This window comes from Canis lupus, chromosome 7 (assembly GCF_011100685.1).
Source record: "Canis lupus familiaris isolate Mischka breed German Shepherd chromosome 7, alternate assembly UU_Cfam_GSD_1.0, whole genome shotgun sequence".
In the NCBI taxonomy this organism is placed as follows: domain Eukaryota; kingdom Metazoa; phylum Chordata; class Mammalia; order Carnivora; family Canidae; genus Canis; species Canis lupus.
The window spans coordinates 58339399-58365543 of record NC_049228.1 but is presented as its reverse complement, the minus strand read 5'-3'; the positions used below and the strand labels follow the sequence as shown (position 1 = coordinate 58365543).

The following is a 26145-nucleotide window of genomic DNA, read 5'->3' as shown; positions in this document are numbered from 1 at the left end:
AAATGTTTTTCAGAGAGAAAAAATAGAAAGCTTATGGACATTACACTCTCCTTTTTCAGCTCTTCCATCTCAGTTACTTTTCAAAGAACTGGCAGTACCAAATTTAATGGAAGGTTTTTATTTTATCTTGCCTGATATGTAGTTGTAATGAGAATAGGTAAAAGGCATTTCCTGCAAGACAGAAATCCTGTGAGGTCTTGGACTTCACAGAGATAAAATTGTTTCTTAGGATATGAAGGGTTAGGGCAGGAGTTAGGTGAGGAAAGAGATAGGATTCAAAGGATATTTCTTTGCTGTTCTGAAACAGAGAAATGAACCCACAAACTGCAGTTAATTTTCATCATTACAATTTCTTACAAGAAAAAGAATTTGTCATTTTTAGTTCATGTTCTTTGTGAATAGGTACAAAAGGGAAACTGCATGAACCCAGGATAGAATCATGTTCTAGTTAAAGATTTATTTTATTTTTATTTATTAATGATAGTCACAGAGAGAGAGAGAGAGAGAGGCAGAGACACAGGCAGAGGGAGAAGCAGGCTCCATGCACCAGGAGCCCGATGTGGGACTCGATCCCGGGTCTCCAGGATCGCGCCCTGGGCCAAAGGCAGGCACCAAACCACTGCACCACCCAGGGATCCCTAGTTAAAGATTTAGCAGAAATAAGACTATGACTGTGTCCAAAGCAAAAGGAGCTCAGGTGGCTTTAGGGGCTAACTGGCTCCTAAATTAGCAATGGGATCTTCTGAGATGTTGCAGAATAGTATTAGAAGGAGGTTTTACAAATATTTGCAACTTTGAATGGTTGAGGATTCCCATTCTCAACCCAGAAGCTAAGGCTGTAATGTATGCTAGGTATAGATGAACAGATCTACAAATGTTGCCCCTCTGGGTCTCACCAGGAATAACTCACCATTTGGGAAATTCAATAAATAAGTGGAGGCACCCTGACCCAGCTACAGAAAGAATGGGCTGCAGAAATTTGGCACTGTCCCATGGGCATCAAAGCTATGCCCATTTTTTAATTAAGAGATGTTGGTTTCAAAGTGGATACTATTGGACACACATACATAATATTATCTTAAATATCATTAGTTTATAAAAGGTTCTCCAATTTGAATATACTCATCTCAATATAGATATGGAGAACATAGCATTTATATTTACCTGTATATCTATTTTATTTCTCTATTTACCAGAATTCCCTTTTTTTTTTATTAAGCTCTATTATGCTTATCTATGAGATTATAAGATACAAAGAACTAATTTACTAATTTATTCTTACCTTAACCACACACAGAATTCCTTCATTGGTTTTCGGGTCTGTTACTATTTTAAAATTCTCATTTTCATTACCCTTTAAAATGGTATAATTAGCTCTCCAATTCGCAGTATTCATTAAATCCTTATCCTCAACAGTAACACGGAGGATTTCGACATCAACAGTATTTTCTTCCACTGATGTCACATACTGAAATAATAAAAACAACAAAAGAGCCTTAATTAGTAACTATTACAAATAGAACACTCTAGGAAACAAACTCAGTCTTTCTAATTTCCAAGGCCTATGTTTACATGATTGTAACTGTCACGTGGTTGGGGATACTGCATTTGAAATCATGGGATGTGGATGGAGTTATGAATATTTAACAATTAACACTGGGTCATACATTTTTCTTTTATTACTGTCATGTACTTACAGAAGTACGGGTAAATGTTGGCAAGTTGTCATTTACATCATCAATATTAATGATGCAAATTGAAGTTGTCTGCAAACCGAAATATTGACCATCCATATCTTGTACTTTTATTTTCAACTGGTATTTATCAATTAGCTGAAAAGAGAGAATTTCATTACTGAGTGAAAGCAACATTATAAATGAAATCTTAATTTACACTCTGTAATTTTTCTTGCATTAAAAATGTAAGAAGTACACCATTAAATTTCATAGTTTTCAGGTACTGGCAAAAGAATAATTTCCTCACACTAGTCATTTTCTATTAATTTATGAAAATAGATTAGTTTTTCAAATTTAAAGTGCTACTCTATATAGAATATAGAAAAATTGGTTTTGGTTTTACTCTTTCTGGTGAGTAAATGAGCACATTTTAAAGTGCCTAGCAGTTAACCAAAATCTTTATTTCCTATCCAAAATACATTCTCATGTTGAAAACTACATAGCAGTGACTCTCATACCAGTCTTTTAATAATGAGGTAAAATACTCTCTCATAAAAAGGGCAGATTTTAAGTATTTACATTTATAGAAAGATGAACTGTAATTTCTTTTCTCTCTATGGAAAACGTAATCTGGTTCTTAGGGTTTTATATTCATCAGGAATTGTGGAAGTCTCATTGCTAATGAAAAAAAAAATAGTTTCTCCTCATAATGGTTTCATTTATCCTAAGTAAGGCATGAAAGGATTAAAAGCAACTCTAATAATAAAGCCCTCTGGACGAATTTAGAAGCTTTGGGTTCTTTTCCTAACTCTAAAAATAACAAATGTAATCTTTCTGGCAGTTGGAAAAGTCTTTTTAAGCTAGATTTTCTCTTCTATAAAATGATGATGCTAATACCTTTCCCATATAATTCATCTCTTTTCAAAGGACAAAATAATATGTAAAAAACCATCCTACCCTTCTACCAAGAACGTTTACCTTTCTCTTAATTTCATCACTTCTTAAACTTTCTTATCCCTTATGTCTTACCTAAAATAAAACTAAAATTTCTCTATGTCTATGCTTTTGACACATAATTTTCCTGATTTACTCTTCTCTCATAATCACATCTGCAGAGTTGAAAAATACTGGCCTCATTTAAAAACTCATGCTAGTATACTTTAGGAGAAAATACATATTTTTTTTAATTAAGATTTACTCAAAATAATCAACTGGCTGATAAAAAAGCGAAAGAAATGAAGTGTGGGACATAAATATTCACTTGCAAGATCTTCAGATGGAAGAAAAATTGTGACACTTAAAGCGCTTAAGGGATTGAAGTGAAGAGATGAAAGCTGGAATCCTGGCATCAGTATGTGTCTCCAGAGCACTCTTAAGTAAAAACACCGCAAGATTCCTTCATTAGTCCAATGTTTTCAACTGACTTATTAGAAAGGGATATTCAAGACTTGATAATAAAAGAGGACTTGGTCTATATTCTGCTTTTCCTAAGCACATAAATTCTATGAAGAATCTGTATAGTTCCTGGAGCTACAATACAGAGCAATTCATTCATTCATTTATTCTGTAAATGATACTATATTCGTCACTGGCACATACAGTAAAAATAAATGAATTTATAAATAAAATACAATTACAATAAAATAAAATAAAATTTACTTAGAAATGTCCTTGTAGATGCAGTGAAAAATTATAATTTTATTAAATTTTATTAAATTTCAACCCATTAGTCTAGGGAAGAAATGGGAGGTATGAATAAAGCAGTTCTGCTACATAACATAGCATGATGTTCTTCTCAAGGGAAGTACTTGTGTGGTTATTTATGAGCTGAACTAGCCATTGTTTTGGGGTTCTTATTCCATAAAATACCACTTTTACATAAAAGACATCTATCATTATTCAGACTAGTATATTTGGAAGACATTTTTTTAAGATTTTATTTATTCATGAGAGACACATACACAGAGAGAGGCAGAGACATAGGCAGAGAGAGAGAAGCAGGCTCCATGCAGGGAGCCCAATGTGGGACTCGATCCCAGGGCTCCAGGATCACGCCCTGGGCCAAAGGCAGGCACTCAACTGCTGAGCCACCCAGGCTGCCCTGGAAGACATTCTGTTACACATAAAGTGAATCTGTCACTTCAAGGAAAAAAACTATTTGTTCCCAATTATAAATTGGAGTTTCAAACAAAAATGAGACTTCTTGAAAATTTTTATCAGCCATTGTAGTATCAATAGAGGTGACAAGGTGACTTTTTTCCTATATTGCTTAATGGAATGTGTCAATATATGGAAGATCTACATAACTCAGTGAAACTATTTTACAAATGGTCAACACATGATGTTACAAAATCATACATGGGTAAATTGTCGACTCAGAGTACAAGATAGACCCATGGATTTTAATGTAACAAATTATGAAAGCTCATTGACAACAGGCTTCAGAATGCCCACTGCAAAAGACACATTTATGAAACTAGCATTTACAAAACAAAACTTGTCAAGTTTTGGTGTAGTATCAAAAGAGTAGCCACAATGATGTGAAATTACTATTAAAATACTCCTCTTTTGGGGTGCCTGGGTGGCCCAATGGTTGAGTGCCTGCCTTTGGCTCAGATCATGATCCCAGAGTCCTGGGATTGAGTCCTGAATCAGGCTCCCTGCAGGGAGCCTGCTTCTCCCTCTGCCTCTGCCTCTCTATGTCTCTTATGAATAACAAAAAAATACTCCTTTCTTTTCTAACTTCGTATCACGTTGGGTTTTCTTTATATATTTTAGCTAAAGCTACATATTATAACAAACTGAATACAGAAAGAGATAAGAGAATCCACCAGTCTTATATTAAGTCAGGTATTAAAGATACTTGGAAAAATGCATTATAGCTTCAGTCTTATCAGTAAATTATTTACTGTTTTGGAAAATGTAATTTTTTTATAAAAATGTTATTTATGATAGCATGTAATATATTTATGATTTTTAAAATGGATGAATAAAGACATATTTTAAACTTGTGTCAGCTTTAAATGCTAATGGAGTAAATATCAATAAATATTAACTCACATAAACAAAAGATCTTTGGAATCTTCCATAAGACTGTAAAAGGTCCTGAGATCAGAAAATTTGAGGACCACTACTCTAATCTATGAGGATAAAGGAGAGGAAAATGAAATGAATCTGGTATGAAGTTTTAGGAATCAAGGAAATACCTGACAAACATGTATTACTATAGTTTAAGGATTATAAATGTAATAAGTAGGCCAGATAAACTGCTATAAGAATTCAGATCAATAAATGCTTGGTGAAGAGGCAAAAGTTGAATAACCATGTGAATGACTCACTACATTAGGATAGTTACAGTGGAAATGGACAGAATATAAACAAAGACAATTTTGGAAGTAAGTGATCTGATCAAGGGAACAAGAGGAATCATCAAATACAATTTTGAGAATGTAAATTCAAGGTGTCAATATAAAAATTATCAACAAGAAAAGAATGTATTAATGTCTTTTTAACTAGAAAGCATAGCAAGGAGAAAATATGTTTAGAAGGAAAAAAAGAGTTCGATTTTACATGAGTTGCAGCTTTGGTACCTGTAAACATCCAAATAAGGATTTCAAATAGTCAGTTGAAAATGGTAAACTAGCGATAAAAGGGAAATAAATTTACTTTTAATCAAATATATAAGGGGAAGAATATAGATGAGATTGTTGGGGAAGGGATGACACAGGCAAAACAAAAGAAACATTGTTATCTGTAAATAACAAATTTCTGCACATTTTCAAAAGTTTCTCTTTTCACATTTGATGTTTCTTGTTTTTACTACTATACTATAAAAATGTTAATATTGGGAAACTTGACTTTGTAAAACATACATATTTCAAGAGAGAACAAATTAGCAGTTCAAAATTGGCACATTGCAAAATTAATGACCTCCATCTGCATACTTAAAATATAACTTTTCTAAAATTAGATTTACAACATGCTTTTCACAAACAAATCCACAGGTGCTCTACAGAGATATACAGATATAATTAAATGGCGATGTGATAATCAGGTTTTGGCTGCTAATATTTATGTTACCTCTCTGTCTAGCTGAGATGAGGACGTGGTGATCACGCCTGTAGTTGGATGCATGGAAAATAGTGTGGGATACGCTGGCAACTGCTCGATGATGGAGTATTTGAGACGTGTGTGCATCGTATCAGGTTCATCTTTGTCAGTTGCACACACCTGTCCCACCGTAGAACCTACATATGGGAAAAATCCTTTTCAATTTCCAAAACTTTTACCTTTCCAACTCTCCTTTTATTTCACTCCTTTCCATTTACCTCAAAAAGCTTTTGGGCCATCTGCAGACTTCTATATGAAGTATTATTTTTAAAAACTATCCCAGCATTGTAACATTTTTGAATTTGGGGACCATATCTGTATTTATTGTATTTAATGTATGATTTTTATAAATGTTGATAATATCCCTCCATTGCCTTTGTATCTGTAGACAAAAGAATTCTAACTACTCTTTACCCTTTTGCTATTTGTAGGTCTGCCCTTAATTTGATCAAATGGTCAAAAATTTGTCCAAAACTCTTAATTTAGTTAGATCTTTCTGGGAGACTCAAAAATGGCATTCTGACTTCCAGCTGTTACGGTCCATTGACATAAGCTTAAGAAAACATTTGTATTATTTTCAATGATCTTTATGATAATGCTCAGAATATTGTCAATCACTTAACCAGTACAGAATATCAATAGATCTCTTCAAGGCTAAGACTTCAATTGCACAAAGACGTTCTGTTCAGAGTGTGTGCTCTTAAAAGTATTTATCTCACACAGAAAGGCAAAATAACATGTATCAAGTAATTTCTCTAGTTTTCGGGCACTAAGCTTGGCATTTCAGGTTTATGATGTGTCATTAATCTTCATAACAATCTTGCATATCAATAACCCATTTTACAGATAAGGAAATAAGGCTTGTCAAGACCAGGAAACTTGACCAGTGTTACAGAACACAGCTAGTGAAAGGCAGAGCAAATTCCACCCACAGCAGCCCTGATTGGCAAGTCCCTTATTCTTGCCAGCAGGATATGCTTCCTCCCAATAGCCAAAGTGAAATTCAACTTATGAATTAAAACACTAACTTGCACACATTGTTAAGGTAGATACGCACCAACTCTGCAATTTTCAGAAATTGTAAAAACATAAGTTTTTTCTGTAAAAATGGGGTAGTTGTCATTTTCATCCTCAATTCTGATTACCAGTGGCAGTGGAAGTTCTGGAGTGTATCCGTCTGGAGTTGTGGCAAAGGCAATTAGCTGTGAAGAGTTAAATAAGGAAAAAAAGCAAAATCAAAATATGGTTCCAACTACCTTTGGCTTTAATTTGGAGACTGTTCAGCACTGCAGTCTGAGTTTCACCATTTGTTATTGTCTGGGGATGTGGACATAACCTTAATGTCACAGGAGGTAGTTAATCTCATGGTGTACAATAGCATTTTGTTTAAGTTTATCCAATATAATAACATAGGCAATTCTGGTTTCTTTACTAGTGCTGTACTGTTGATGAGTGTTAAAGCTTTTATTATTATTTTCCCAGAACAGTCTTAAAGATTATTTTGTGGGTTTTTTGCTTTGTTTTATTAAATTTCTTATTTTAACTCCATTGTTAACATAGTGTGATATCAATTTCAGGTGGACTATAGTCATTCAACACTTCCATACAAACACCCAGTGCTCATCACAAGTGCCCTCCTAATCTCCATTACTTATTTCACCTCCCACCCACCTGTAACCGTCAGTTTATTCTCTAGTTAAGTCTGTTTCTTGATTTGCCTCTCTTTTATTTTTCCCTTTGCATGCTTGTTTTGTTTCTTATTTGTTTAAATATTTCATCCATTTATTCATGAGAGACACAGAGAGAGCAAGAGGCAGAGACACAGGCAGAGGGAGAAGCAGGCTCCATGCAGGAGCCCGACGTGGAACTTGATCCCGGGACTCCAGAATCACCCCCTGGGCCGAAGGCAGGCGCCAAACCGCTGAGCCACCCAGGGATCTCCAGATATGTCTCTATTTTTATGCCAATACTATATTGTTCTGATTAGGATAACTTTGTTTATTTTTAAAGATTTTTTTAAGTAATCTCTACACCCAGCATCAGCTTAACCTCACAACCCTGAGATCAAGTCACATGTTTCACCAAATGAGGCAGCCAGGTGCCCCGATTAGTACAGCATTGTAATATAACTTGAAATCTGGATTTTTTTTTTCTTTTTCAAGACTGCTTTAACTATTCAAGGTCTTTGGTTGTTCTATAAAAATTTTCGGACTGTTTGTTCTAGTTCTGTGAAAAATGCTGCTGGTGTTTTGATAGTGACTGCATTAAATCTATAGATTGCTTTGCATAGTATAGACATTTTAACAATATTTGTTCTTCCAACGCATGACCCTGAAATCTTTCCATTTCTCTATTATTTTGTTTTGTTTTAAAGTTTCAGGTGCATAGTTGTTTTTTTTTGTTTTTTTTTTTTTTTTTGGTGCATAGATTTTCAATATCACTTTCTGGATCTTTGTTAACTTTGGATTCTTAGAACTCCAAACTCCCCAGGTACAGTTAACTAGAATATTATCTTATTACTTACTATATTATCTTACTATTCTTAGTAAGTAGAATTTTATGCATATTGGTAGTTATATTTAGATAATTCTCTTCATGAGGATTTTTTAATTTAAAAAGGGAAAGTCAGAGGATTTTTTTAATTTAAAAAGGGAAAGTCAGAAATAGAATAAATGCACAGCTATAAATTCTGCGTGGAATGCAATTTCTTTCTCTTAATTTTATAATATGAATTTCAATTCCAATTTTTCTCATAACAGTTCTCAGAGAAAGCAGAATATCTCAAGTACTTAGAAGGCCATCTTGTAGCAATTCTAAACTAAATGTTCAATTCTAGGGGTGCCTCAGTGGCTCAGTTGGTTAGCATTTGACTCTTGGTTTCAGCTCAGGTCATGATCTCAGGGTTGTAAGGTTGTGAGGTTGTGAGATTGAGTCTTGTGTAGGGCACTGTGCTCAGTGTGGAGTCTGTATGTGATTCTTTCCCTCTCCCTCTGCTCCCCCCTCCCTACTCAGGATCTCTCTCTCTCTCTCTCTTTCTCTCTTTCTCTCTAAAATAAATAAATAAATAAAATATTTTTTAAAAAGTAACATTACCATACCAAGATCAATCTAAGAAACTAATGGTATTTCTTTTTGTTTCAAATTTGTGCTATCAGATGTAACCAGAGCATAGACAACAAACTCAGAGAATAGAAAAAGGTAAATAAATTGAGAATGAGAGATTAAATAGCCAAGCTTAACAATCATTAATACAATATGTAAACTTCAGACTTACCTCAAAGGATTCATATTCCTCACGATCTACAGGACGAGTACAAAACAGATTTCCAGTATCTCTCTCTACATAAAATAAATTCTTAGGTTCTCGGTCTACCCCAGGTCCTCTTATGGAATAGAATATAGTGTAGTTTTGTGCGGTGTCAGATTGAATCTAAAAAGTAGATATTATATGCATAAGAGACAAATTTTTATTTCAGCAAAACTTTCATCTATATATATTTCTCCAATCATGTCGCCATGTTTGTTGCAATAAGTAACTGTCCCCTTTATTATCATGTATGAGTAAGAAATAGCAATAAAATAAGGAAGACTCATAACTGAGAAATTTCAAGAGCAAGGCATGAGGACAACAATGTAGTAGTGTCTTAGTTTTCCAGAATAACTGAGAAATGCTTTAAAGGCTAAATGGATCCTATGTGGACCAAACATTTAAGACTTTAACTGTCAGAGAAAAAGTATTCTGAGCGTGAAAAATTACCCTTTTGTCAATTTTTTAAGCTTGAGTTTTTATTATACATAACATCTGAGACGCTCAGTTTAAAGTTACTGTCTACAGGACAAAAACATGGGAAATGCCTTCCTTAATTCGTTTCTGTTATTTGTCAGCATCTTTTTTACTATAGAAGCTGAGGTGAAAGAAGGGGTGGAAATGGATATGAGTGAGAATAGAAATAACATAATATCCTGGTAAGTGTTATATTCTGGTAAAAGCCAATATTTCCCCTCGTTCTTTTGATCCTCTTAGTAAGATCTTAACTGTATGTCAGGATGACTAACAATTATTTTCAAATTATTTCTTTCCCAAATTTAATATGCTCTTCTCTCAGCTACATTAAATTTGTTGGTAGGAAATAAAGAAGAGTTCTCTCTCAAATTTCAAGAACTGAGAAAAAAGAAACCTAAGTCAAAGATTGAATGGTAGTGGCTGTGGATATTGGAAGAAGGCAAGATTTGCTGAGGTTGCTTCTAAAAGTTAAAAGAGAGAGAAAATATGGATCCAGTATGATTTAAGTAGTGGACTTGAGGAAAAACAATAGAAAGGATGTATGTGTCTTTTCCCCTTCATGGCATTTGTCTTTGTGTCAGCAATTTCATCTATTATGGAATATGGGGGTTGCTAGACTATGTCCAGGCAACACGCTTGCTAACATGAAAATTCATTAAGGAACCATGTGTTTGAGAGTGCTAGATGGGTTTTACAATTTCATAAATGGTCTTTGCATGACTAAACTACAAAAAACTGTATGCTAGTATAAAAATATATATTTATATCCATTTATTGAAACATATAATACACATACTCATGTATTCATATGCAACTGTTTTTAAAATAACTGCATATTCATTGTCCACATTTAAAAAAAAAAAAAAAGGAAATCACTGACTTTCACAATGAAAGGATAGTAAATTGTACCTGCTGAAGAAAAAGTGGGAAAGGACCCAAAGAATTCTCCTGCATTGAACAAGGAATAGGAGCCCATCTTCTCTTGGCACGTCTTAGAACTTTTTCTTTAGAATGTCTTTTCTTTAGTACCTCAATTTAGAACACAGGAAAAAAAAATAAAGTCAATGATTACTTTATTCACAAACGTTGGAATTCTGACACATCTCTCATGAGGATTAACTGGGAAGGTGTAAGACCATGGTCGTGCTTGAAAACCAAACTAAATATCAACACTGCAAAAAGGTAACAAAAAAATAATAACTGTTATTACATCAATCCTCTTGAGAAAATAACTTGGTACAAATATGGAAGAAAAAGAGATGGAATTGGAAGCCTAGAAGCAAATTTTAAAAACAAAACAAAACAAAACCAATGTTACTGCTGCCATACTGCATACATGCAAAACCATGGGAGGAGAGAGATGCAAGAGAAAGGAATATACAGTTGAATGACCTTCTAAATCCAGCATATGCACCTTCCACTCACCAGCAGCTAGGAAGAGCCACAGGCCAAAAGAGAGATCTGTGTCAGAATGAGGAGAAAAAAAAGGGTGATAACTCTCAAGCTGCTGCAGTGAATAATGGCCAATGGTTGAACAGAAGTCATCTGGATCTCTAGTACCAGAATACAGAAAGCATGTGTGAGGTCTTGACCTCAAACTAACACAGCCATTTACTGTTTAAGACTACAGATTATGCTGTCTGAGACACAGAAGACCTCCAGAGATAGTTTCAAAACTTGTGTTTTGAAAGGAAAGATCAAGCAATGTGTCTTTGTACCTGATCTCAAGTTCTCATGCTGCAGCATCCCCATTTCTCCATTCATGTCCCAAATGAAAAGGAATTACAACCTAGAATAACTGATGTGGTGACTTTTCCATCATTTGAACACTTTTAAAGTGCATGATGGTTTCAATTCTTCACCAAGCTGAGCTATCCCACATCTTCTCTGATTCCACATCTTCCCTGGTAATGCTACAGCTGCAGAAAACAATTCATTATACTTCATTCCTTATAGTGTGGCATACCTTAGTTTGATGCTGTAACAGAACAAGTATTTTCTTTTCTTCTTGGTTCTCAGTGTTGGAAAGTAATATGCTAAAACTTCTCTCCTCTGAAGACAAAACAGCATTTGTTGTATAGACTGAACCATCTTCTAAAATTTGGAAATCAGGATCACTCGAATGAATCAGATTTGCAGACTGAAAGCACTCCTTCAGGTTAACTGTAGAAAATATACACAGCAATCATTTGTAAGGAAAAACAAAACAATATATGGTATTAACAGTAATCTATGCATTTGTGGGGGGGGGCAAAAACTTAAAATTCATTACACTGATTCTTGTAAATGTTGCATTTTTAAAAGCACATATGAAACTATATGGTTAATTAAACTGTGCATAAACACATACATCACTTCTAATACCTACTTTACATCCTTCAAAAAAAAAAAAGATATTTGTCCTGAAATAAAGGCATGTAAGGTCCAGTTTTTGAATATGTAAACCAAACCAAAAAGTTTTTCTTTATTAACTGAAATTAACTATAGAGTCACACATGTGAGAACTTAAAGGGAATCTAGAGACTTAATCAGTAGTTTTTAAACTAACTCTTTGTAACTACTGTTAGTCATTATATTCTGTGTTCTCACTGGTCTGCTCTTTCCTTGTACATTTTGAGTTTTGTGAAAAAACTAATTGATAAGGGGTGGCTCATTTGGTTAAATGTGGGACTCGACTTCAGCTCAGGTCATGATCTCAGGGTCGTGGGGTCCAGCCCAGTGTCAAGGCCCTCTGCCTAGGATACTCTCTCCCTCTGCCTCTGTCCCTCCCCTGCACTGTGTGCATGCACTCTTTCTCTCTCTCTCCTTTTCTCTCTCTTGTGCACACACAAAAAAAAAATGATATAAAGCTATATGTGGAAATACATATCGGTGAGAAGCCAAAATGTTTTATGATTAAATCCAAAAACAACACTTTTAAACTCAAGAAATAGTTTCAATACTATTTCCCAGCTTCATAGAAGAATGTTATCACGTATACTGTACTTTGCATCTAGTATAAATATTAATAATTATTTATTACTCAAACTAAATCTTTTTATCTACTTCATATAATCATGTTTTTCAAAAAAAGGAATATTCCTTTTATTGAAATGACACCAAATGTATTACAAATGATAATGTATTATGTTAGTTTTAACTATGAATTCCAATAGTTATCCTTCTAAAAATTACATTAATTTTACAATATCATATCAAGTAAGATTTATTACACATTTAATCAGTTTCTTACCTCTACCGACAAATTTCTCAGCATCTAGTTTGGAGGGGACATGTAGTATGACTTTTTTGCAGGCATCACAGGTAAATGTTAAGATCTAAAATATCAAATCAATATTATGCATTTAAAAAATATCCTTTTAATGTGCATATAGTTTACATAAATTAGAAATTGGTGTAATTATAAATTAGTTTATACAATGAGAAAAATAAAATTTAAAAACATAACACTGGGAACGCCTGGGTGGCTCAGCGGTTGAGGGAGAGCCTTGGGCTCAGGGCATGATTCCGGGATCTCGGATCGAGTCCCACATCAGGCTCCCAGCATGGAGCCTGCTTCTCCCTCTGCCTATGTCTCTGCCTCTCTGTGTGTCTCTCATGAATAAATAAATAAAATATTTAAAAAAACAAAACATAACACTGTAGTAGAAATCAGGACAAAATTGTATGGAAACAAAGAATAAAACAATAGACCAAGGGATGCCTCAGTGGCTCAGCGGTTGAGCGTCTGCCTTTGGCTCAGGGCATGATCCCGGGTCATGGCTCCCTCCTTCACAAAGCATGTAAAATCCAGGAATTCCGGGACGCCTGGGTGGCTCCGTGGTTGAGCATCTGCCTTCGACTCAGGGCGTGATCCCGGGGTCCTGGGATCGAGTCCCACATCGGGCTCGCTGTGAGGAGCCTGCTTCTCCCTCTGCCTGTGTCTGCCTCTCTCTGTGTGTGTCTCTCATGAATAAATAAATAAATCTTAAAAAAAAAAAAATTCCAGGAATTCCTTACCCTCTTGGGTTTTGTTTCTTATTCTGTAAAAAAGAATTAATAGTAAATTCACTGACTAATTTAGTGAGTATATCCAGGAACGAATGACACCCTGTGTGAGAGAATAGTAACAATTCAGAAAGGCAGCACAGGTATGCGAATAGGAAGGAGAAACAAAAACAAATTTCCAGAGTCAGCAAAGTGTTTCAATTGTCAATTGCCTATGAGCTATGGTACCAAATCAATAATATCTTAAACAAAACCCAATGCTTTACAGAGAAGCATGAACTCATTATCACAGAGCAACTTGGAGATTATTTATCTATGACCCCATACAAACAAGCACATAACTTTGAAATATGAATTTATTTTGGAGGCACATCTTCTCATAAATGATCAGTAAGGTCATTTTATAAAACATTCCACTTAAAATTTTTTAAATGAGTTAGTGATTTATGGCAACCAATTCCAATACTATATGTATTTGAACACACTGAAATTTAATTCTGTTCTAAAACTGTATAATGCACACTTCTGAAAGATTCACAATTCTATAGTTTTGCAAAGGCTTTTGGCCAAAAGCAAGATAGCTGACTAGCACTGCCACTGTATTTACAAAGTCTATAAACACAAATTTAAAATTTGGATTAAAATATTTACGTCTAAGACACGTTTTATTTCCATGACACATGCCATATACATTTAATTATCCAAGTTAAATTATATAGGAAGTGATTACATGTCATTTGGAAATTAATGGATGGACACAGTGAAGAGCCTACTTGGAAATTAAAAGTTGAGAAAAGTGTTTGTTTGTTGGCTGTATCATCTTAGAACAGGAATAAAAGGAGATGTGTGAAGAGTCCAACTCAAGGTGGTTGAAAGCATGTATCTACTTATTCATTCAACCCCCATTTACTGGTTGCTTACTAGGTGCAAGGCAATGCTCAGCAGTGAACAAAGCAAAGTCCTTGACCTCACAGAGACTACCTTATATTGATTGAGAGACAAAAAAATAAATACACAAAGGTCATATAATGCCAAAAGATAAACATTAAAGCAGGGAGAAAAGGTGATAAAGGGAAAACCAGAAGCCTGAATGAAATAAGGAAGCAAACCAGTTCACTAAATAGGGAAAAGTCTTCCAGGTGGAAGAAAAACCAGAACAAAGACCCCAGAAGAGGATTTTACCTGGTGTGTTAAAAGAACAAAAAGGCAGTCATGGAAGGAATGCACAGTGAGGGAAGAGTGATACAAGATGATATTAAAGGGACAATCAAAAAAAAAAAAAAAGGGACAATCATGGACATATTATGTGGGATCTAAAAGGCCATAATGGGAGTGCAGATTTTATTCTGAGTGCAAAGAGAAGCAGCCATAGGTTTAGAAGCTATGGAGTGGCATAATGTGGTGAGCATTTACAAAGACTCATTCTGGTGGCCCCATGAGAATGGACTACAGAGAAGCAAGAGTAGAAGCAAGAAGACCAGTTGGGAGGTTCCAACAGAAATCTAAGACAGGGGAGATCCCTAGGTGGTTCAGCGGTTTGGCACCTGCCTTTGGCCCAGGGTGCGATCTTGGAGACCTGGGATCAAGTGCCGCGTGGGGCTCCCGGCATGGAGCCTGCTTCTCCCTCTGCCTGTGTCTCTCCCTCTCTCTCTCTCTCTATGTCTATCATAAATAAATAAATAAATAAATAAATAAATAAATAAATAATCAATCAATCTTGAAAAAAGAAATCTAAGAGAGGGAGAATGGTGACTTAGACTAAGATAAAAAGAGCAGACAGAGAAGGTGAGAAATGTCAGATTATGTCAATACTTTAGAGAACAGTATCCTGGACATCCATTCATTTATGCATTTAACTAATATTTACTAACGTTACTGAATGTCTACTATGTATCAGACACAGAGCAATAAACCCAATCTTCATGAAACATGGAGTTCAAGGATAAAATATAGTTGTAATTTCAATAAAGGAGGATAAATGCTCTAAGAAAGAGATATAGGATGCTATAGGATAGCAGGGGAACTAGCCTCATCTAAGAGCCAGAGGAGGTCACCAGAAGAGGGGCTATATATTAGCCATGCCAAGAGCTTATATGTTCCAAACACAGAAATGGAATACGTGAAGCCCAGAAATGACACAGATCTTCTTTTATGGGCCATTTTTATTACTTTATGGCACCTTCTCACATCCATGCTCATGCTGGACTATTTAATTTATGAGAGCTCTTTATATACTTGTAGATAAGCCTTTTAAAATATGATCTGCATTTTTTTTTCCAATTTGAGCTACCTTTGACTTTGCTTTTAATACTTTGGTTTGGTTTGGGTTTTTTTTTTTTTTTTTTTGCCATGGACAAGTGTGTATATGTCTTAATATAATCGATTTATATTATTAATAATATATTTACATTAATTATTATAACAATATAATTGCTTTTCTCGATATTAATAAATGGCTTTTGAAATCTAAGCCATGTGAACCATAGATAGGCCTTCTTGACTCCAACTTAAATAGGAATTCACCATGTCTCCTATTATCTGTATGGTATCATATGTTACATACAAATCTTTCATCTGTTTGGACTTCTTCTGTGGTACTCTACATGAGGTATGGGTTCAACACACAACTTTATTCACTGTGACATTATTTGTAATGGCAAAAAGTAATAGCAGAGGTGATGTATAGAAGCAGAGATTTCCGCAAGGTAACTCTGAATGTAGATTTAATGGGACTTAATGATGGATTTGGGGAGGGGAGCAGTGAAGAAGGAAAAACAAACAGCTTCCAAACTTCCTACCTGAGCAACAAGGTGTATGGTAGTGTCATTCACTGAAATACAGGACTCAAGAAAAGCAGCATTGTTTGAGAAGATAATAACTGCTGCGTCACACATCATATTAGGTAGACATAGACTTATTGTTCGAGGAAGACATCCCAACTAACAAATTTAGTATAAGGAGGCACCTATACTACTTATACTAAGTCCTATTAGTATAAGGCACCTATACTACTTATACTACTTATACTAAGTCCTATTCAAGGACAGGACCTAGAATAGAGATTCTGATTCTGAGTAGTCAGAAACAGGAAGGTCAAAAGAAAAAAGGGAGTGAGTTTCAATAAAGGCACAATCTACACAGTGGAAACCTATAAGGAATGGTTTATATTTAGCAAGGGAGATCCCTATGACCTTAGAAAGCAAGCAGCCTAATTCGGTGTTTAGGTAGAAACCAGAGTTCAAATGGTTAAGACATGTGTGAGGTAAAAACAATATCAGGAAGCAGGAGAAGCCCATTCGTGGAATAGTGAAGGACTAATTGGGTACTTGGAGAGAAGGAAATGTAAAGGGTGTTTCTCCAGTGAATAGGAATTATTCACTCTTATTTAATAATATCTTCTACTCAAATGCTCTTTACACATCTATCATACTTGAGGCTCCCAACCACAAGAACCGTCTGAGGCTGGCAGGACTTTGCCCAGATATGCACACGAACACCAGAACAACCTGAAGAACTCACACCACACCTTCCAGCTAGAATGTAGCAGGATAAGGGGTGTACCCAGAGCCAGCGCTTTTTTTCTATCTATCCCACTTCTGGCTAAACCAGCTTTGAAGCTAAGAAAAGCCAAGGAATGAGGATTAGGAATAAATTAGGAATAAGCCAAGGAATGAGGAAAGAATCCCCTTTCGTTTACATACTTTATTGTTTTTCTTCTCAAAAGGATCTGAGATCACACAGAGAAAGTTTTGTGCGTAAGCATATGTGAAGCAATGCTATTTATCGCCCATACGTATTATTGTCCAAGCTTAATTACTCCTTTTCCTTCAAAGAATGATGGCCAGTGGTTTAAAAAGAAGTGGCAACTTTATTAGGGATCTAACCAAAGTTGTTTCTTTGTCATTGACTACATATTTTGCGACCGTTATTTATTCCATTCTTAGTTTTCTGAACGGTAAAATATTAATTGCTATGCACCTGGCGCTTTCTATGATACCAATGTGCCCTGGAAACTTAATAAAGGGTTTGAGTCCATAGGATTCCTAGAGAAAGACATTAATGATAGTAAAACAACGACAATTTCGGGACTTAAAAAATTTAAAGAATTCACCGTCAACTAAGAGCAGTTGAGAAGTGAAATAATTTGAGTATTTCCTCCCCCCCTGTTCCAGCACTCCCAGAAGGAATCTTCCTGCTGTCTGTTCTTCAGGTGTGTCCCCTTGTCCTTCAGGGAACTTTTTTTTTTTTAAGATTTTATTTATTTATTCATGAGAGACACAGAGACATAGGCAGAGGGAGAAGCAAGCTCCCTGCATGGAACCTGATGTGGGACTTGACTCCAGGATCCAGGGATCAGGACCTGAGTCACCCGGGTGCCCCTCCTTCCGGGAACTTAAGCTCGAACGCTTGAGGCTCAACAGGAAAGGTCACTACCGGGTTGAGCACTCTTTGGCACCTGGTCTATTTAATTTTTCTCTTCCTAGGGGACTCAGGAAATCCAGTCTGGGAAACCTCTGATCCCAAACTCTCTCAGGGGCTGTCCATCGGCTTTGAATTCCCCTACCTTCTGCCTCCCTCTCACTCCCCCTGCCCTGGCCCTGCCCTGAGATCCCAGTCTCTTCTGCCAGGGAGGGGGACTGTCCCTCCCCAAATAAAACCACCCCTTCTCGCTCCGAAGATTGGGTGCGTGGAGTCACTGCTACAGTGTTCTTTAACATGGGAAAGAAGTTAGAGCCAGAGGGCCTAGGAAAAGAATCTCGATGCCTCTGTGCACAAGAAATCCGGACGAACATTTCCCTAAAAGATGAAGGTGGGGCAGCCGGGGTGGCTCAAGGGTTTAGCGCCGCCTTCAGCCCAGAGCCTGATCCTGGGGTCCCAGGATCGAGTCCCACCTCGGGCTCCCTGCATGGAGCCTGCTTCTCCCTCTGCCTGTGTCTCTGCCTCTCTCTCTGTGTCTCTCATGAATAAATAAAATCTTAAATTAAAAAAAAAAAAAAGGTCCAGGTGAAGGCAATCGCAGTGGGCGACGAACAACGGGACCATAGAAAGGGTCACCTAGGGCCCGCCCCTCCACCGTTTCCCGGCGCAGAGGGTCGAGACCACTCCTTCGCGCGCACACCGCACACCGCACACCGCACACACGCGCGCACACGCGCACACACGCGCACACTCCCACTGCGAGCCGCCCCTGGATGGAAGGGCGCCCCGCCCTCCCTCGGACCCCAGGCGAGCGCTTTCCGCCGGGTCCTCCGCGCCTCCCCCGCCGACGGCAGGCGCCCCCCGAGCCGCGCGGCCCGCTCCTACCCAGAGGCCACGGTCTGGGAAGGGCGTCTGCGGCTGCGGCTGCGCCTCCCGCCGCCCGCGCCGACTACCTCTGCGGCCGACACCCTCCTCCCCGCCTCCGCGATCGCGGCGCAGGCCGCCCGCCTCGAGCTGGCCACCTGCCCCGTCTCCACCGCGCCCCGGGTGCAGCCAGCCGGCGGCCCAGTAACCCCGGCCGCCCCCCGCCCCCCCGCGCGCCCCAGGCGGCCGCGGCCACTCACCGCGAGGGTCAGCAGCAGTTGCGGGCGGAGGGCTCCGCTGGCGGGGCGGGTGGCGCGGGCTGGCGCCATGGGACCCCGCGGGGCCCGGCGAGCTAGCCCTGCGGAGGCGGAGGCGGAGGCGGAGGCCAAAGGCCGCGGCCGGAGCGCGGAGGAGTGCGAGCCCAGCCGGCGGCGCGCGGGGACGGGCGCTTTCCCCCCGGGTTCTCCGAGCGCCCGCCGCGCAGCCAAGGGCCTTTTCCTCTGGCCGAGGGTGGGGCTCCAGGCGCGGCCGAAGGACACCGATCGGCCCCTCCTTGCTATTCTCTCAAGTGTTCATCTGGAAGAGCGCAACAGGCGGGAACTCCCTGTCGCCTCCAGCCAGTCACCTGCGCTAGGTGTTCTCAGCCCCGGTCGCCACCTATATGCCCCATCACCGCCCCCCCCGCCCCGGTGTCCGCCTGGGAGATCAGCCGCCGGCCCTGCCCAGCCGGAGCCCTGACTGCAGCAGGACTCACTCCCCGGGCGCTCCCGGCCCCGCCCCGCCCCGCGCCGCCCCGCGCCGCGCGCTGCCCTCTCGGCCCCGCGGCTGCGAGCTCGGGGGCCGCGATCTCCGATGCGCCGCAGCCGGAGGCCTCCCAGCTGGAGCCACGTCCTGCAGACGCCCACAGTGCGGTCCAGGAGAGAGGGTTTTCTTCTGTGGCACGTCCTTTCTTTGGGGCTCTTGTTTTTGGTTTTAGAAATTGCACGGCCGATAGAGCAGAGATGCAAGAAAATTAATTACTTAAGGGATTCCAGGCTACAAAAAAAAAAAAAAAAAAAAAAAAGTAACAAAATCAAGAAAACGCATCTCTCCAGATCCTAGATGTTGACTAAATGTGTGCTATGGCTCTACTCCAAGACCTTCCCTTGTGCCAAGGCAAAGCCACCCACTGACCTTGTATCTGTCCCCTAAACTGAACTGCTGGATATCTAACTGGATATTTCACTCTTCCTTTCCTACCACCAAAACCAGAATTTGCAGTGAGAAAAGAAATAGAATGGGACACAATTTATGTTTGGTTTGCAGTTTACTTAAATTTCTGCAGTCCTTAACCTAGACGATTAAAATATGAAAGCAATACGCTTGTGCCCTCCAGAAAACAATGACAGGGCGTTGTGACTCACCTTCCTGCACCTCTTTTCAACTACTGGCTTAAACCAGGAAGCCTGACCACAAGGAGAAACCTGTCCGTTCCATTTCATTTGGTTCCTCTCCCCTGGGATGTTTGGAGAAACCTGTTTGAAATGCCTACCATGTCACTCACACCATTTCCATTCCTAAAAACAGGTACCATCCTATACCATTATTCACAGAGCCAAAACTATTATAATACTGACAGATAGCTAAACTCAAAAGTAATGTCAAGCACTACATGGCTTACATTCTATGTATTAGTCCCATGCTCTTTTCTATTAATGAATGACACATAGTGAGCTATTCTGTTATTTCCATAGCCACAAAATATGTCACTGAACTTTTGCTAATAAAATAGGCCTGGGTCATCGGCATGAGTCTATAGTTGACACGCTTCTGTTTCCATGTTTTTTAACCCTCGTGTTTGACCGGCAATGATTTCATAAACACACCTCATCCTATTAGTGACATCATGATCTCTAGCATGAAGCTTTCCAAAGGATAGAGAAGCAAGCTAGTTTCAGGTTCTAGAAATCTACTCAGTCTATCATCACAGTACTTGACAATAGAACATTTCCAAACTCTTCCCTACCTTTCAACCCCTAATGCCTTGAGGGTAGCTTGTGTTTTTCCTCATTCCAGAAAAGGGTGGAAGAGCAATCTGAAAAGAATTCATCTTAGATACTTATTTTCATCTTTCACACCAAGTGCCTAATCGAAGGTATTAAAATGGTGATGGGGGGGGGTGGGACTGTATTGTGACCTTTTTTTAAACAAACCAATTAAATACAACGGACTTACTATAAACGAGTGGCCCAATTTATTTAAGGATTTCGATTAGATCATATGGTCACTGAAATGGATTCCTCTATAATACAATTTTGAAATAACAGGTATAAATTTGAAGAGACAATGAAATGGGTGTAGAGGAATTTTTTTTAAGAATGTCTTTTGGTCTTTTGGAGGGTTCCCGAGTGGCTCAGTTGGTTAAGCCTCTGCTTTCTGCTCAAGTCATGATCTCAGGGTCCTGGGATCCAGCCCCATATCTTTGAGCTCCCAGCTTCTTTCTCTACTCTTCCCTGCTGCTTGCTGCTTATGCTCACGGTCTCTCTCTTTCTCAAATAAATAAATAAATAAATAAATAAATAAATAATCTTTTATGTTTTTAAAGGAAAAGAATGTCTTTTGGCTGAGAAGAGAACTCTGTTATCTTGAACTGGATTCCCAAAGTGCAGCAGCAAAGCGTGCACCAGACCAAAAGTCAGAAATAACCTAAAGGGAGTCGCAGAGAGATGAGATCATTAAAGTAATACCGGCTGCTATCTATAGCATCCCCTTGTAAAATTAAACTACTTAGACTTCCTGTGGCTGCTTTCTTGAAAAGCTTAGCTGGAAATGGATGCTGATACATTCTACATGGAAAGTCAGAATCAGAGTAGTCCTTCGAGAGAAGAACAAACAGCAACCCCAGATCCCTGGGGGCACATCTATGGCACCCAGCTTCATAGTTTTCTAATTTCAGAAACCAGCAAGTATGCACATTAATGGTGACAAAAACATCTCAGTTACTCACTGAAGTGAGTAACATAGAGATAGCTCTTCCTGAGTTGTATGATTTCTGCCAGTCTTCCCGCTACTGGAAGCTGGGGAGGAGGGTCCACATGCATAGGTGACCCTCAGGGCAAATCTACCTGGGGGTGGTGTAGGGCCCAGAATGGAACCCAAAAAGTAAAGGAATCACAGACTTCCTGAGAAAAGAAAAAAGAATAAAGGACATCTCTTGTTACTTTAGAGGTGTGGGTACAGAGGGAAACAACTGATAACCTCAGTAAAATGAGTACAGTTAGAGCATTTACCTCCCAGAGTTGTTGCAAAATTAAAGGACTTGAAAGGCATGCAGAGCGTGCTGGGGTGGCTCAGTTAGTTAAGCGTTGGCCTTCAGCTCAGGTCATGATCCTGGGGTCCTGGGATTGAGTCTGAGCAGGGATCCTGATGTGGGGACTCTGCTTCTCCCTCTGTCCTTCCCCTCTGCTCATGCTCCCTCTCTCTCTCTCTGCCTCAAATAAATAAATAAAACACTTTTTTTAAAGGAAGAAAGAAAGACCTCTAGAATAAAATCTGGCATGTGCTAAGCATTCCCTAAGTGTTAGTTTGGTATCCCTCCTGGGCTACTTTACCTTTACAACCCCCTCGTACCCCCACCCAACCTCATCTCTACCGCAGCTCCCCGGTTCCTGTTCTTCCAGGACCCACCTCAGATCCAGGTCTAGGGCTAACCCCCAGGGTCAAGTCACTCACTGACTCAAACTCTTCAACCGCCATCCCCTCAACATGACCCCCAGACTTTGCTCCAAATGGATCAAGTATGCAATACCAAGATGAGATGCCACAATGTGCTGCTGTGTACTTTCTGAAAATTTAGACCATTTTTTTTCCTAAAAAGAATCCTTTTATGTAATGGGAGAAATGTTTTTAAAATGTTGTTTTTTGTCCAGTAAATCAAATTTTCATTTTGTCAATGCTGCCCATATTTATTTGAAGTTCTCTTTTCAAAACTGGCCTGAATAAAGCATGGTGTACTAATCAAACTCAATTTCCATGGCATTTCAAAGTATATTTTTGAACTAATTAGAGTGTGAAATAAATTATAAATCAATTCTTATTACAGTACTTTTGACTTAATAGACCCTCCATAAAAACAAGGCAGTGAATTTTGAGGCAGTTGTGTTGAACATGACCAGAGATGGTTCATGACACCTGCTCCACCTTTACTAGATGCCACTTGTATTTGGCCCCCAGAAGTGCTATGAACAAAATTACAAAAGTAATTTTGCAGTAAAACCGCAAAACTTTCATTTGTTTGCCCTACTAACTCATTTGACAAGTATTTATTGACAACCTACTATGTCTCAGGCATAGTTCTTGGCATTGGGAATGCTCTGGTGAGCAAGACAGGGGCCATGCTCAAGGGAAACACGTAGGGAAAAATAAAATAACCCAGTAGGATAAAAAGTACCATCTGAGATAAACATCCTGCTGACTCTTTTGTAAAAAGAAAAGAGAAGGTTACTCTCAAGTTAAGTACAAAAAGATATATATACAGCACTCTAGCACTCTACAAAGATGAAAAAATCACCAATATAAACATCATGTATCAAATCTGTTCATGGATTATGAACTGTTGCCCTCTTCCTCAAAGGACCTAGAGACAAGAAATGCACTGCTTTGTGAGATAGTCTAGCCTGGAGCATACTTGCTCTTGGCTTCTTTGACAGTGTGTCCTGTTTCCTCTTCCCTTGCTGGCTGTGCTTCTACATTCTCGTTGGCTAGCTCCTTCTGCTCTGACTCCTAAATATCGACACACAAACATATCTGCATTTTTCAGACCTTTGCACTCAGGCCCTTTCTATCACAGGTGCTTTGTACATGCTCTTTCCTCTACCTGGAACTTTCTTCCATCTCTCTAGGCTGGTTACCTCCTGTCCATCCTACAAATATTACCTTTTATTTTACCTCTCTTCTACAAGGTCAAATTCTCTGTATGAAGTCAAGCCTTCCTCACTAAACAGCAACTCTCATTTAGAGTACTTGTCACAATTACAACATTAAGTTTGTTTGAATCATTATTTGACTAATGTTTGTTTCTCATCAAAGACTCCACGGTTTCATGATTTCAGTGACTTGCTTTTTCTCACTCAACCTTCTGTCTCCAGCTCTATCCATCATGAATCCTGACCCATAGACACCTAATGTTTTTTGAATGAGTGAGTAAATGAATGAATAAATGAGTAATGCCTGAGCACTTTTTTGATCAGTAGTTCTTTGTTTTTTCTTTCTCTATTTTAATATTTATTGGCCTATAAAAGTGATGTCTTGGATCAAATTTAGCAAGGTGAGAGTTCCTAATCTGATCTCATATATTATGAACATGTATTAGCATATTTGTTAACATGTGAGATGGACTTATCAAGAATTTCTAGTTTTTTGTTGTTTTGTTTTGTTTTGTTTTGCACAAGAACAAATAAGCTAATGAATTTTAACTTAGAAAGAGACCAATGCATAACTGGGAACTTAATATCTGATAAAATGGGGACAGCACATACTATTGAGAAGAGGAAAGATTATTTAGTGGTGACATTAGGAAAACTGAATTGTTATTGGAGAAAAACGTAATTGATTCCCTACTAAATACCACATACAAAGTGGCCTCCAGGTGGGTTAAACTTTCCTGTGGTGACAAAGACACAAAATCCATGGAAAATGGATATAGGAGAATATGTGATGCAAAGGTAGAGAAAGATTTTTGAAATGATACTCCAAAAACATGTATCATATAAGAATAGTAATAAAATAAGATATATTCAATTACATTAAAGTCAGGCTTTCTAGTCAACAAAGGACACCATGAATAAAGTTAAGACACCGATGACAGAATGGGAAAGATATTAATTATGATTAAAACCAACAAGGGAGTGATGTCTAGAACATGCAAGGAACTCCCACACATCGATGGGAACATGACAGAAACCTCAATAGAAAAACAATGGGCAGATATGGCCAAGCATTTTACAATAGGAGAATCTCAAACCTGCAAAGTATATTTTTAAAAATTAGGGAATCCATGTTAAAATCATAAAATATTCCTTTATACCTGTTGAACTGACAAAGTCAGAAGCTGATTGTCCCTTATCAAAGTTACTTCCCAATTAAATTGAACTCCCCAGCTTTCCAGCAACTGCATACTCACCACCGAATGTGGCTGAAGATGAACTCACACACAATTCAAGAGTTTCACGTTACGGTCGTGATCAGTGTCTTAAGCTGCAGTTAATATTGCCCACAGCCTTACCCTACCTGCCTTGTCCACCCACTCCCCCATTTTCCTTGGCAATTTTTTTTCAAAACCTCCTTTTCTCTACTCCAACCTCCTATATACCCCCTCGATTCTCACTTTTTATTCGGACTTAGTTTTCCATGTCACAGAGAAAAAAGGAACTGTCAAGAACTTCTGCGAGCTGCCCCACACCCACCACCTGCCTGCATCTGTACCATCCACGTGGCCTTTTCTTCTGTGCTATGGATGAACTACCTCTGTTCACAGCTAAGGTCACCTTCTCCCTCTGTGCATTCATTCCCATCACCTCCCACCTACTCAAGGGCTTTGTTCGCGTAGTTCTGCTCCTTGTCTCCAACATCACCAACTTAATCCATCACTATATAAACTAAACTAAACAAAATAAAACAAAACAAAAACAGCAGCAACAACAACCAAAATACCAGAAATCCCTACCTTTCAAAGTCCTATCTCTCCATCCAGCTAACATGCCCCATTTCTCAGCTCTTCTTTTACAGAAAAGAACTCTAGGAAAAGATGTTTTATGTTCACTGTCTTCAATTTCTTTCCTCCTTCTCTCTTGCACTCTTTCTAATCAGATTTTCTCACCTATTGTTTCACTAAAAGTGTTTTGACAAAGAGTTGCAGAAACTTCATGTTGCTCTAAGAGACCTTTTCAGCTTCACATTATTGTCTTAATTACGGAGAGTTTGCACACTGTCCTTGAAACACATTCTTCACTTGTTTCTCTTTTCCCTTCTGTGCCTCACTGATTGATTCTTCCTCCCCTCCATGATCTCTAATGATCAAGTGCCCCAGGACTCAGTGATCTGACCTTCTGGTTCCATCCCTGCTCACTCCCTGTTGATCTCACCAAGGTTGCTGACTGGGAACACCATCTCCATGCTGATTGGCAAACAAATCTCTCTACCCCACCTTTCCCTGAAACTCCCAGCTCCAGCTGTCCATGTGACATTTTAGCGTAAATGTCCAGAGGCACTGCAAAGTTAATCTTTCCAATTCTGAGTCCCTCTTCTCCCCCATTGACGATGCCCACC

General features: G+C 38.7%; 1 protein-coding gene across 4 annotated transcripts in view; it reads right to left on the bottom strand.

Annotated features, from left to right (window-relative positions):
- DSC2 (desmocollin 2) overlaps nucleotides 1-19566 on the bottom strand; it is a 33211-nt gene extending 13645 nt beyond the window's left edge. Inside the window, exons 1-9 of one of the 4 annotated variants that reach the window (XM_038543607.1) lie at nucleotides 19101-19566; nucleotides 12803-12887; nucleotides 11537-11733; nucleotides 10480-10599; nucleotides 9061-9216; nucleotides 6844-6988; nucleotides 5757-5923; nucleotides 1698-1832; nucleotides 1283-1468 (exon numbers count right to left, since the gene is read on the bottom strand). In XM_038543607.1, the coding sequence (XP_038399535.1) occupies nucleotides 1283-1468; nucleotides 1698-1832; nucleotides 5757-5923; nucleotides 6844-6988; nucleotides 9061-9216; nucleotides 10480-10599; nucleotides 11537-11733; nucleotides 12803-12887; nucleotides 19101-19169 (1260 nt within the window). In that variant the 5' untranslated portion in view covers nucleotides 19170-19566. The remainder of the gene's footprint in view (nucleotides 1-1282; nucleotides 1469-1697; nucleotides 1833-5756; nucleotides 5924-6843; nucleotides 6989-9060; nucleotides 9217-10479; nucleotides 10600-11536; nucleotides 11734-12802; nucleotides 12888-19100) is intronic. The other 3 variants (XM_038543608.1, XM_038543609.1, XM_038543610.1) reach the window with 3 other exon arrangements.
- Nucleotides 19567-26145: the final 6579 nt, after the last annotated feature.